This window comes from Euprymna scolopes, chromosome 23 (genome assembly GCF_053919585.1).
Source record: "Euprymna scolopes isolate OS-2025 chromosome 23, ASM5391958v1, whole genome shotgun sequence".
NCBI classification, from domain to species: domain Eukaryota; kingdom Metazoa; phylum Mollusca; class Cephalopoda; order Sepiida; family Sepiolidae; genus Euprymna; species Euprymna scolopes.
This window is the reverse complement of record NC_136504.1, coordinates 115,136,349-115,149,355: the sequence shown is the minus strand read 5'-3', so window position 1 is coordinate 115,149,355 and position 13,007 is coordinate 115,136,349. Positions and strand designations below refer to the sequence as shown.

Below are 13,007 nucleotides of genomic sequence, written 5' to 3'. Positions count from 1 at the left end.
CTAATTTGTTCGAACCCCCCCCCAAAAAAAAACAATTTAACTTTATAAAAATCCAATGTTGCTTTTATTACAAAATTATTTTATCAAAATTATATTTTCTTATGCACTTTTAAATAAATGTTTTTACAATTAAATATTGATACATTTTTATATAATAAATGTTTTGGTTTTCAAATATTTCCGTGGTCGGAAAAAAATCTTGTTTGTTACTTATTTGCTGTGGTATTTGACTAAGAAGAAATTGGAGTTATCGCTCCCTAACATAGCCGCCCTCCTTATACTGCAGAAGTGCCACATTTTTTAGCTAACACATTTTAGACTGGAATTTTGGCTGCTTTTTTTTTTCTTTTCTTTTTTTTGTTAAGAATACATTTAGCACACTTTCTACTGGATCATTTCTCGTATTTTTTTGGAATCAGTACTAATTTCGCCATGACACGTAAGTATGTAATAATGTTTTCACCTAAAATGGGTTGGTTTAAAAGATCACCAACGTAAATAAGTATGTTGGATTTTTAACATTTTGAAAAGTAGAGAAAAACCTTATGCGGCACATTAAAGACAATTAATTAATTTTATCCAAAAACAATCAAGCGTGAGATATTCTAACGACTCCTTTCTCCACATTAAAAAACGACCTTGATGTCTAACTCTGCCCTCGTGGGGAGGTAAAGTAAAAGGGAACATAACTAAAATTAAAGGGAAATAAATAAGAGATTTAAAAGAGAAGCAATCATCACTTCCGGTTTGTACACCGTGTTACCGGATATTTCAAGCCGCCATATTGGTTTCTTTACTCTAGTCTTTTTCTTCCAGGAAGTCAGTCTTGTCTTCTTCTGATCCAAAATGAGTAAAGCACATCCACCAGAGTTGAAAAAGTGAGTATATTTTTAAGTGCAGAAATTATTTTTCTAATGTTTTTCTACACGAGATAATTTAATTCGTTCTTCTTTGTTAAAAAGAATGGAGCACATAACCACGTGGTTTACAAGTATGAAACCGCTTTTCTTTTGACCGGCTTTTTATGTGTAGATGTTGTTAATAGTTTTCCGTCCATTGTATGGAATTTGTTTCCGTAAACGGGCACTTAAATATAGAAATTAACTTAATTTATGCACACACAAAAAAAATTTGGTATTCAACTATTTAGATTAAATATCAATTCTATTTGTCTTCAACAACGTTCACAGCTTATAGTTTATAATTAAACTCCCGCGTTGCTTGAGTCTTTGTTTTCATTTTTTTGCATCGTGTTTCTTTTTCTTTCTATATTAAACAGGATTTTAAACATCTTAGGCAATAGATCAAACAAGGGTTTTTTTTTTTTAATTATTAAATTGCTAGATGAAAGTACAGAATAGCCACAAAGTGTCTTATAGGTAGGGTTGGATCAAATACAATTTTAATATAATTGTATTTGTATTTTAACATCACAAGAAAAAGTAATTTGGGGTTTGTATTACTGTACACATAGATTCGAAAAAGTTGTCAAAAAACAAATATATAACAAATAAATGTTATCAAAGGCAAGATAAGTTACTTTTCTACCAAACTGGATATATTTTTCGTGTTTTTATTCAATGTAACATATTTATTCAGCTCGAAAAACATACAGTGTTTACCGATGTATTCGAAAATTCAAGATGGCGTCTCACACCCTCTTTAACACCGTAAGTTTGGAAAAAGGTGTTATAAATAAAAAACTATACAAAATACTATTAAAAACCCGCCGAATATATGTCAACCTATTTCACGGTAACATATATTGAGCGAGTTTTTAACAGTATTTGTAGAATCGTTTTTTTATTTATAAATTTAAAATTTATTATTATTTATTTATATCCGGTTTTTTATTTATAACACCTTTTCCCAAACTTACCGTGTTAAAGAGAGAATCAGACTCCATCTTGAATGTTCCAATACATCGGTAAACACTGTATAGTTTTCGAGCTGAATAAACATGTTACATTGAATAAAAACACGAAAAATATATCCAGTTTGGTAGAAAAGTAACTTATCTTGCCTTTGATAACATTTATTTGTCATATATTTGTTTTTTGACAACTTTTTCGAATCTATGTGTACAGTAATACAAACCCTAAAAGTATTTGTATTTCTGGTAACCTAAACGAAAGTATTTCTATTTCAATTGTTAAAAGTCAGTATTTGATTCAACCCTACTTATAGGTACGGGCAAAAATGGAGTAAAGATAGAGGGACATAGCCGATTTATCATAATCTTTTGTAGGTTTCCAACTACTTTTGGATTGTATCAAAGATTAAAGACTAAAGTTAATTTCCAAATGGAAAAAAAATTGTACACATGGGGGAAGGGGTAAATATTTACTTTAACGCCAACCAAGTCTTTTTTTGGGGGGGGGGTGCTGACAACGAATCTGATATTCAAACCCGTTGTAATTGACCCGCGCTAATATATAACAAATGTTATCAAAGGCAAGATAAGTTACTTTTCTACCTAACTGAATAATTTTTTAGTGTTTTTATTTAATGTAACATGTTTTTCAGCTCGAAAAACATAGTGTTTACCATATATTGTATAGCCGCCAACACCACCCCGCCCCTCCCCAATATAAACAGAATTTTTGTGAAATGTTAAACGGTATTCTACTCTGTAAATGTCGGCGCGTTACTTATGGAAAAAAGTTAAACTGCAGAAGCACCTGTTAAAATACACAAGTTCTATAATTGAATACCCCCCTAAAAAAAAAGAACACAGAACATAAAAATATTTTTGTAAACTCATGAAAACTTTTTTTTAGATTAATTAAAAAGCATTAAAAACTAGGTAACACAAAAAAAATGAACCACATTTTTTTTTTTTTAACTTTATTATTTAAAATGTCCGCTCAAGATTCCTCCGATGTGATGAGGCCATTCACTACGCACACGCACACATCATGAAATAAAACACTACTGAAGGCGGTGAAATGCCGTAAAATAATCCCAGGATTCAGGGGTTCATACCATGCAAACGGTAAATTTGCAATGGGTTTGATTGTCGGATTCATTGTCAGCGAACTCGAATACCCCTAAAAATCCAAATTAGCATGGTCGGTGTTCTGTTGTAGTGTAAGGTAACATTTACCACACCCTCCCTCCCCAGGTTAAGAATGGCTTTCTAAATGTTATTTCAGCACGGATCAATAAGTGCACTAATACCGATTTACCGTTGCATGGTAGTATTAAACTCTTGACTCGGGCACTATTAAGCCCCATTTCATTGCCTTCGTTAACATCCATGTAATTTTCTGCCGGCCATGTTTTTACATGATAAACAAGCCTACTTCTCTGCGAAGTAGATTTGGTTATCACGCATAAAAACATGGCTGCCAGAGAATTAGAGTGCATAATACAGGTCTTTAAATCTTAACTACTTGTCTGCAAAATTTAAATGTGATTTTCGTATTCAGCATAGTTGAAAACCTCAGTCATTTTAAAGAAAATTGTGGAGGTGGACCTAATGCAAAAAAAAAAAAAAAAATACCCTATATTTTTATACAGGGCGAGTCACAGGAAACGGATGTTTTTAAGGAAGACAAAACTCTACAATTATTTCTTAAGTAGGTTTAAAGAGTACCTTCCTCACTCCCTATCCCTTACTCAAAGAGAGCAAGGAGTATTTCTTTTCCTGTGACTCGTATATGAAATACATATTTTATCCTTATATATCATAAAAATGTTGCAGTTTTTCCCCTCTGGACCAAAATACTGTAGGTTTACACCAACAGATGCCACATACAAATTTATTATGTCGACACTATTAGCCACTATCTTATGTAACTTTAGAACAACATTATATACACATTTAGGCGTTATAATAAAAACTTATGTTAGTTCCGAGGGGCGCCACGATCACAATCTCACCATCTTTAGAGGAAGTAGTTCCTATTTTTCTATCTCTCTATTCTGTGCTTCCACTGCTCCCGCTAGACACCCGCACTATTTTTACTTATTCCTAATCTGCTGGGTTATAACTGTTCTTAACTGATTATTATACACATACACATACCATAACTTTCATATATTCCTATTTATAGATAACTAGCATGGGTGCCCGGCGTTGCCCGGGTATTTGGAGATATATGTTGAGCAAAAAAAAAAAAAAAGCGACCAATTTTTTAAAACTTTGACCCCATTATGACACCTTAAAATTCATTGTTTTGGCCACAAATCAAGTTATTAAATTAGATCCATGTCCAAGGAACCTATATCTAAAATTTCAAGTGTTTAGACCTAAAATTGTCGGAGGAGTTTGGTAGAGTTCTCAAAGATCAAATCAATGAACCCCTTAATTGCCAAATTTCTGGCCGAAAACCGATCACATCGATTTTCCCAAATCTCAGTACCCTGTATATCAAATTTTGAGTCTGTACACTTAAAATTGACTTATTGCGTAGGGAAATGTACACACACAGACCCGTTCACTTTTAAAGATATGTAGATTTCTCTCTTGCCGAAAATCCAGATACCAAAAGACACAACTCAAAAACCCACCACGGTCTGCACACCATACTCGAAGGGCCTATCCGAAAAAATTAAAATATGCAGTCAATACAATATTAGGACAGTGTTTAAGAACAACTCAACATTCCAAAAATACCTGATGCATGTAAAACTCATGACAAAAAACTGCGTTTCTGAGATTTCGTGTAAATGTGGGAAACTTTACAAAGGTGAAACATGCCGTTTCCTCAAAGTGAGATTAGAACAACACTGAAAAGCTATCACACGCGGAGAAATTGAAAAATCAGCCCTAGCTGAACATGTGTTGAAGAAAGGGAGTAACCATTCTCCAATGTGGGATGATGTCAAAATACTGGATACAGAAGAAAGATGGTGGATCAGAAAACTTAGAGGCAGCACATATGAAAGAAAATATCATTAGTCACCCCAGATCTAAGCTGCATTTGGATGCCTCTAATTACAAAATCACAGAAAAAGAAAACCTGATATATGCCCATCCCAAGGAAGGTAACTTCGCAGTATATTTCCTTAGAGTTGCTCCCCTAACATTGTGTTTTAAAAAAAAAACGCAAATATGCATGCATATCAATCCTCTGTTTCGTAAAACACTTTTTGTCACTCATATTAGCAATTAGTATAGATATACCGAAAAATTGAGCCATAGGAAACCTTCAAAAATTATCTTAGTGACGTCTGATAATTGGACCTTCTTTATGATCTACGGGACCACCCTCAAACAAACAGTTTGAATTCTTGTAATGTAGAGCCAACCCGCTTTTTCTTTGGTAAGAAAAGAAGCATGTTCTCAATACCCAGAGAAGGTCGCAGGCTTTTTTTTTTTTTTACATAGGCGTCACCACTTATCAAGGCCGATAGGCCACTCAAGGATAAGGGTTAAACAGTGTAGAGTAGTCAAAAGGACAATATAGTAATCGATAGTAATGGAAGTTCGGTAAATTTGTTAACTTAAGTGGAACGGTTCATCAGAAACTTGTTCACGTTGGACTTGAAGACAACCATATTATAGACAGCTGGAAAGCAGGAAAACGGAAGACAATTCCACAGGCGTGCAGTTCTAAGAAAGAAGCTTTGATCATGGACAGCGACAGAAACGTTGTGCTAATAACACTCAAGATGAGAATAATAGTCCGATTAATCAACATAACACAAACATTCACGTCTCATCTAAAAAATTCAGAATTGCATTTGTTGCATATGTTCTTTCATTCTTTGATTTTTTTTTTAATTAGTAAAAAAATACCGGTGCTTCTGCAAGTGTTTGAGCTCCAATCTCTGGTTCCTCTTTGCCAAACTTTCATGAAAAACACTCTTCTAATTGAAACCACTATCAATAATTTCCTCTAGTTTTTATCTGTACCTAACCCTAAACATAGATTCCATGAACAAAGTTTCTTTCTTAGAACTGAACACCTGTGGAACTCTCTTCCTTTTCCCTGCTTTTCAGCTGACTACAATATGGTCGTATTCAAGTCCAACGTAAACAAGTTCTTGATGAGCCGTCCGATTAATTAATCCAATTTACCAAATTTCCACTACTAACGATTACTATATTGTCCCATTGATTACCATAGTCTTTAACCCTTATCCTCAAGTAGCCTCCAGGCCTTGATAAGTGGTGACTCTTATATATATAAAAAAAAATACTGACATTTCTGTTTTTCATTTTTAACATTTTTTTTATATACAGAGACTTATATGTATAATTTGAGCAAATATTTTTCAGTTTTATTTCATATGAGTTTTTTTTTATTTCTTTCAGGTATATGGAAAGAAAACTTTCCTGTAAGTATATATTTATTTCACATTTTGAATCACAAGAAAGCAAACAGAAACCAAGTAGATCTAAAAATTAAAACTGTCAACGCTTTAAACTTGTCAAACCATCTAATTGAAATATTTTACTTTTCCTGTGAGAAATTTAAAATGTTTTGTGGGAATAGGAATCCAGAAATGTGCAGGTGTGATGTAAGCAGTTTTAACTAATAAAAGTCAAATCAATTTCTAACTTTTACTGAAATATGCAAATAAAGGTGTTTTTAGTTGGTAAATGTTTTTTTTTTTAATAAAATTCTGATTTTTACATATTCTTTTGACATCTTATTATGTTGCATCTTTTCCTTGTGGAATTTGTTTTTATTATCTTTTCCTTGTGGAATTTGTTTTTATTATCTTTTCCTTGTGGAATTTGTTTTTATTATCTTTTCCTTGTGGAATTTGTTTTTATTATCTTTTCCTTGTGGAATTTGTTTTTATCTTTTCCTTGTGGAATTTGTTTTTATCTTTTCCTTGTGGAATTTGTTTTCATCTTTTCCTTGTGGAATTTGTTTTCATCTTTTCCTTGTGGAATTTGTTTTCATCTTTTCCTTGTGGAATTTGTTTTTGATAGCTTTTTTTCTTTATATTTACTAAAATGGTTTGGTTAGGATTAAACAAAGAAGTTCAGTTCATATTGTGTTCCTGCAAAACATTCCCAACAAACACTAACTACAACCATTGTCAACAATTTCTATCTGAACTTAAGACGAAATACAAATTTTATGAACAAAGTTTATTTTCTAGAACTACCTATCTGTGGAATTTTGTACCAGTGGGCTGCTTTTCGGCCAACTACAACATATTTGATTTCAAATTTCATTGGTCTCCAAGCCTTGATAAGACTCCCTTAAAAAAGTGGCATTACAAGTTCCACCAAAATACAATGAAATAAATTTCTTCATGACATTTGGTTTGTCCAGTGAAGTTTAACGTTCAGAATGTTTTTTGTGAAACTTTGAATTGATGATATATGAGGTGCCTTCAATGTTTCCAGACTTTTTTTTGGTATGAGCATTTTCATTGTTAGTACACACATGAAACTCTAGTTCCCTTTGAAGTAATCTCCTCCAGCTGCAATGCACTTGTTGTACCATCCTAACTACTTCTGGAAGACCCCCATAGAAGTCTTGTGTGAGCGTGCCAATGATTCTCGTCACAGCTTCTTTCATCAATTTTCTCATAATGACACCTAAGATTTTCTTCGAGCTTAGGAATAACCAAAAGTCGACTATCTTGATGCCCATCTTGGTCAAATAGTCTGTTACAAGGATGGAGCATCCTTGGGACAAATTTTGCGCAAATCTTTCGCATCTTCAGTTGCTTGTGGATAATTGTGTATACAGTTCCCACACTGATATCAAACTTTGCACTTATTGTCTCTATAGACACACGAAAGTTCTTATTCATGAAATTCTTTATTTGGCCAATCAATTCTGGTGTTCCTTTCTTACTCCTCCCATCCCTTACAAACTCTCTGCCTTCCTTGAATCTCTTATGCCACTAAAAAACTGACGCTCGAGTCATGCAAGATAGTCTGAGGTATTCTATACGTTTTTGTCGCATTTTTTCCAAGTTATAAATAGAATTTTCTTGCATATTGTCCTCGTGTCCATATTACATTTTGGAAATTCACCAGCTGTGACAATCAGGCTTTAGTAGGGTGCATTCCAATTCCTGCTGTAGCTGTTCATTTAAACCTGAAATTATAAAAATTGGTCAGTCATCTCATAGTATGTATAGCAATGGCATACTGAATTTTCAAGAGTTTATGACAATTGTAAATGCCTGTACAAAAAAAGTCTGGAAACATTGAAGGCACTCGTAAGTACTGAAATTTGCAGATTTTCTCGGAATACCTATTCCTGCAAGGTACCAATATTTGTCTTTCTCTAGGCAGTGATCAATGTTTCATGTTTTCCAAGATTTCAAGATTAACATTTACAGGCAACATGAATTGGAACAAATATATTGAAGACATTGCCAAGGCTGCTGCAAAGAAGGTGGGCTCCCTATACAATGCTAGAAAATTACTCACCTCAAAGAATATCCTATCTATATAAAGCTACCGTTCACCCAGTCTGGGCTGGTGTATCTACCACTATTCTCTCCCTCTTTTTTTCATGCCATTTTCTTTTTCCTTTATTTTTCTTGCCTGACGTGAACACTGCACGCTGTACAAAGTAAGGTTTTCAATCAGTTTGATTTAGATCTGACTTTATAAATCTGACAAGATGACTTTATACACTAGAATGCGCAAAAAAAATCCATGAAAGAAACTGACTTTGAATATTGTACTGGTTTTTTTTTTTTTAGTGAAGCTGAATGGTGGTCGTACAGTTACTGGCATCCTACGTGGATTTGACCCTTTCATGAACCTTGTCATAGACGAATGTGTTGAAGAAACAAAAAATGGTGAAAGGAACCTCATTGGCATGGTCGTAAGTAGATCTCATTTTCATGTCATGTTTCATAACAAGTCGAAGGCAGATTTCGTATTATTATAGAACAAATTCTCTATTGATTATTATATTATACCCAATATGTATATCTCAAAAATTAAAAAAAAGTGACTTTTGGTGTCATCAGCTGGAATCCAAATAAAATCATTCAGCGCTCCAGCTGCTATTGGCAGATAAAAAAGACTAAAAATTAAGCGACTTTAAGCTAAAAATGTATACATAAATATACGAAAATGTGTGTGTATGTATGTTCGCTTTTTGTGTATGTCTGTAAAAAGCCTTTTTTTGTCGGCCTTCTTGCTCGGCTCACTTCTTCTTAAAACTTTTTATATCACGTCTAACTGATAATATCTGACTTAAGAATGAGGATCGCGTGTGTATTTAATGTGCCCGACTTTCACGCGCCATATTTTCCAGATATTTCGATGGCTGTGTTTCTTTCGCTTTTCAGTATAAAACAAGGGAAAATGGCTTGCAGCCGCGTCATGTTTCAAACATCACGTGATTTAAGTTTCTTGCACCTGCTAATTTAATTTTATAAACGTTAAATTAAGACGCTTTTCATTCCTCTTCTCTCGTGGCTGAGATGGTTAGGTCCCAGGGTTTTTTCCCATTTCGTTTCCACCTCCACATCAAAGGTCCAGGGTTCAAGCCTACTTTCCTACTAAAACTTTTTTTTTTCTTTTACACTTCCAAACACTCGGCCAACGTTTTTTTTTTTAAACAGGGTGGTTTTGATCACCCCTACCCCAACACACACACCTACAAACACTCTGGCCATGCCGTACCCCCCACCCCTGGTCTATAAATATAAAAGCGAAAATGTTTGTGTGTGTATGCGTTTTAGTGTACGTCTAAGAAAGGCTTCTTTCTGAGAACCGATCGGTCGCCTCACAACTTAATACTTTTTATATCGCGCCTAAATGATAATATCTACATGTTAACTGAGTTCGCCTGTCTATTTAATTTGCCCGACTTTGAAAAAATAAATATTCAACAATTTTCGATCGCCGCATGTGCATTAAGCTTTTTCGTATAATAATAAAAGCAAAACAGAGCTTAAGACATCGTTCCCGGTGCGATTGCCGGGAACTTCCAAAAGCAATCAGCTTTGATAAATGTGGAGTTTCTCCTGATATCAGACAATTGCTGTTCAAGTTGGACAATCCCCTTGTTTTGGGGAGCTGCCCCCCCCCCTCCCAACATCTTGGGGAGAAACAAAAAAAATAAAAAAAAGCTTTCCCGCAGTAAATAAAATGCAACCCGCAGTCAAAGTTTACCTCATTAAGTCATTAAAACAGGCACCTGCCAATTCTAAATGTTTAAATAAATTCAAACGTGTTTCCGTTAGTATTTCGTGATGGCCCAGTGGTTAACGTCGCACTTTTTTTTTTTTTCACTTTAATTTCCAACTTTGTCTCAAGGGTTCAGATTCATACTTACCTACCAAAACTTTTTTTATTCCCCCCCCCCCCCGGACACAAAAACCCAGGTGACCACACACACCTTCAAATACCCAGGCAACGCCGAGTACCCCCCCCCCCCCCAGTCTGTATATATAAAAGCGAGAATGTATGTGTGTTTGTATGTCTCGCAAAAACTTTTGACACGGGCCACAGATTTTCGCCAAATAGGTATCATTTTCAAATTAGAACCTTCGCCTGACAAATATTGAAAAATTGGCCCAAAACATTAATTCCTTCACTCTAAACTAGCCATTTTTGTACAGCCAGGGGTAGCCAAAAACCGTCCTCTCATGACAAGATGGCTTCTACGCATGCACAAATGACGTCGGAACATGATTTAGTTTAAATATTTTAAAATATGACCCTATTTTGTCAACTTCCTCTTAGCTCACTTGATTAGAGCGCGGCACCATTATCTAGAGGTTGTAAGTTCGAATCGTGGTGTAAGATATCTTTTCTTTTTTTTTTTTTTATTTCCGATTTTTAAAGTTTTAATATTGAAACAGTCATTTTTCACGTTCTGTCTTTTTTTTGTTTTGTTTTTATTTTTCGGATTTTTTAAAGAAGTATAACGTTCGCTTTTCTGTTTTTTTTTTTTTGGTTTTTCTGTTTTTTTTTCTGTTTTTTTTGTTTTTGTTTCTTTTTCTGTTTTTTTTTTTCCTATCACATTTGCGTTTTCTTTTTTGTTTTTCCGATTTTAAGAAATTTTAACATTGTTCGTTTGCCTTGCGTTAGCTTTTTACCATTGTTTTTTATAGATAATATTTAAACAGGCGATAACTTCGCTTATTCTTTTGTTTTTAAATCCTGTAATCTGCAGTAAATGCACATAAATATGCTGCAATTCCTTAAAAATGCCATGTATTCATTAAAAGAAAAGAAGTTAAAGAACTCAAAGCTAAATTGTAATGCATTTTATGTACAAATAACTGAAATCGAAATCTAGGACTGTTAAAAAATGAATATCTTGCAAAATCTTATCGGAAACGCTGTTTTATGAAAACATTTTTAGCACTTTATTTGCTTAAAACTCTTAAAATATATAATGTACATTATTATTTAATTTATTTGAAAGTATATTCATTTTCGAACAAAACGGTGGTATTTTGAAGACTTAAGATGCTTTGGTTTTTAAAATGTTTTAGCAGAATCCCCTGGAAATTCGTAATTATCCAAAGCGTTTTATCGTCCATGTGTATTGCTATATTGCAGAGTTTACTTTTTAAATTTTTTTTTTTTTTTTTTTTTTTTTTTTTCCACTGTCATGTGCCTCTTTATTTTTTCTTTCAACTGATTTTTTAACATTATATTAAAAAAATTTTTTTTTTTTTTTTTTTTTTTTTGCAGGCTGTTCGTGGCAACAGTATTGTTCTCCTTGAAGCTTTAGACCGGGTTTCTTGATTTTTATCTGGTCAACTTTTGGGTTTGAATGTGGAAATATGACTGACTTCCAGTATGAATGAGAGAGAAAGTTCTTACAGATTTTTTTTTTCTTTTAATGTTGTCTAGACTCTTTCTGAATAAAAGTATTTTATAAATGGATCTTTGTATTTTATAAAAATTTTTTTTTTTTTTTTTTTTTTTTTTTCCTGTGTGATCCGATCACTTTCATGATTGGGATATGATAAAATAACACAAATATAAATCAGTTAAGCTGTGTGTGTGTGGCACCGTCCTGTAATGTAAAAATGGGAACTTCAACATTATCCATTGCAATTTAAAAAAAAAAATTTTTTTTTTTTACTTTCTCTCAGGGTTCGTACAGACTTGTAAGGTCCTTGAATTTTTACTTTTGCCTTGAAAAAGGCCTTATTTCTATTATTTTCTTGAAAATTGTATTTTTTATGTCTAGTAAAAATAGAATCAAAATAAATACTATTAAAGTTTTTTTCAAGTATTAATAAAAATACTGTTGAAATATTTTTTTGAATATTGAAAATAAAATTGAAATACATTGTTCTCAAATTGCATTGTAGTATTGTGGATACAAGAGTTTTGTCCCTTTCTCACAAAACTACCTCTTGAAATCTCCGTCTATTTTAGTTCTCATGATTTAATTAAAATTTTATTAAGGAGGGGAGAAGTAGTGGCAGCTGTCATAAATACAATTACCCCTACCCTCTCTAAAAAAAATACTTTCCTTGCATGGACGGGACTCTTCAATGAAAAAAATTACTTAAAAACACCAAAAAATGATGCAGGTAGATTGCAAAGTGACTTTGTTGGATTTTTTTTTTTCTTTTTTTTTTTTTAACCACTTTTTCGAATTGCTGTGGATTTTACAACAAACCTTAAATTTTGTTTTCAAAACTTGAATTTTCTGAAGAAGTCCTTGAAAATCTGTATGAACTCTGTTCTCAATCTGATCTCTCTCGGGACTCCTGAGCCATCAGCGTGCAATTGGACTGTTATCAACCACTGCAGGCACAGAATTATCTGTAAAACGTTCCCAACCATTGTGAAGTATCGTAAAACTCACTGCTACATGTAAAACTAATATACGTTGTTTGATCTTTTTGTTTCTGTTCACTGCCACACTTTGAGTGATAACCTCATTCAGTTCTCCTTTGTGTGCGTTAGTGAACAAATTTCTATGCCTTTATGCTGTTAAGCTTATTTCCCCTTCGTATATCCCCCCCACCACCATGGCAGTCTTACATACAGCACCTGATATTCCCAAATGGTTCCCTATTTGGGACTGACTAAGCTCAATGTTGCTTAACTGGTGTGTCAACATGATTATACTGCTGTATGGCTGTGA

The 13,007-nt window shown here is 33.5% G+C and overlaps 1 protein-coding gene across 1 annotated transcript; it reads left to right on the top strand.

Annotated features, from left to right (window-relative positions):
- The first annotated feature begins 742 nt into the window (after window positions 1-742).
- On the top strand, window positions 743-11,788 carry LOC145246143 (small nuclear ribonucleoprotein G-like). The gene is made up of 4 exons (XM_080107992.1): window positions 743-878; window positions 6,266-6,288; window positions 8,635-8,759; window positions 11,594-11,788. The coding sequence occupies exons 1-4, from the start codon at window positions 847-849 to the stop codon at window positions 11,645-11,647; spliced, it is 234 nt and encodes a 77-aa protein (XP_079964118.1). The 5' UTR covers window positions 743-846; the 3' UTR covers window positions 11,648-11,788.
- Window positions 11,789-13,007: the final 1,219 nt, after the last annotated feature.

Coding starts and splice junctions, on each gene's coding strand:
- LOC145246143 (XM_080107992.1), top strand. CDS start 847: ATGAGTAAAGCACATCCACCAGAGTTGAAAAA. Junction 879..6,265: donor CATCCACCAGAGTTGAAAAA/GTGAGTATATTT, acceptor TATTTCTTTCAG/GTATATGGAAAGAAAACTTT. Junction 6,289..8,634: donor TATGGAAAGAAAACTTTCCT/GTAAGTATATAT, acceptor TTTTTTTTTTAG/TGAAGCTGAATGGTGGTCGT.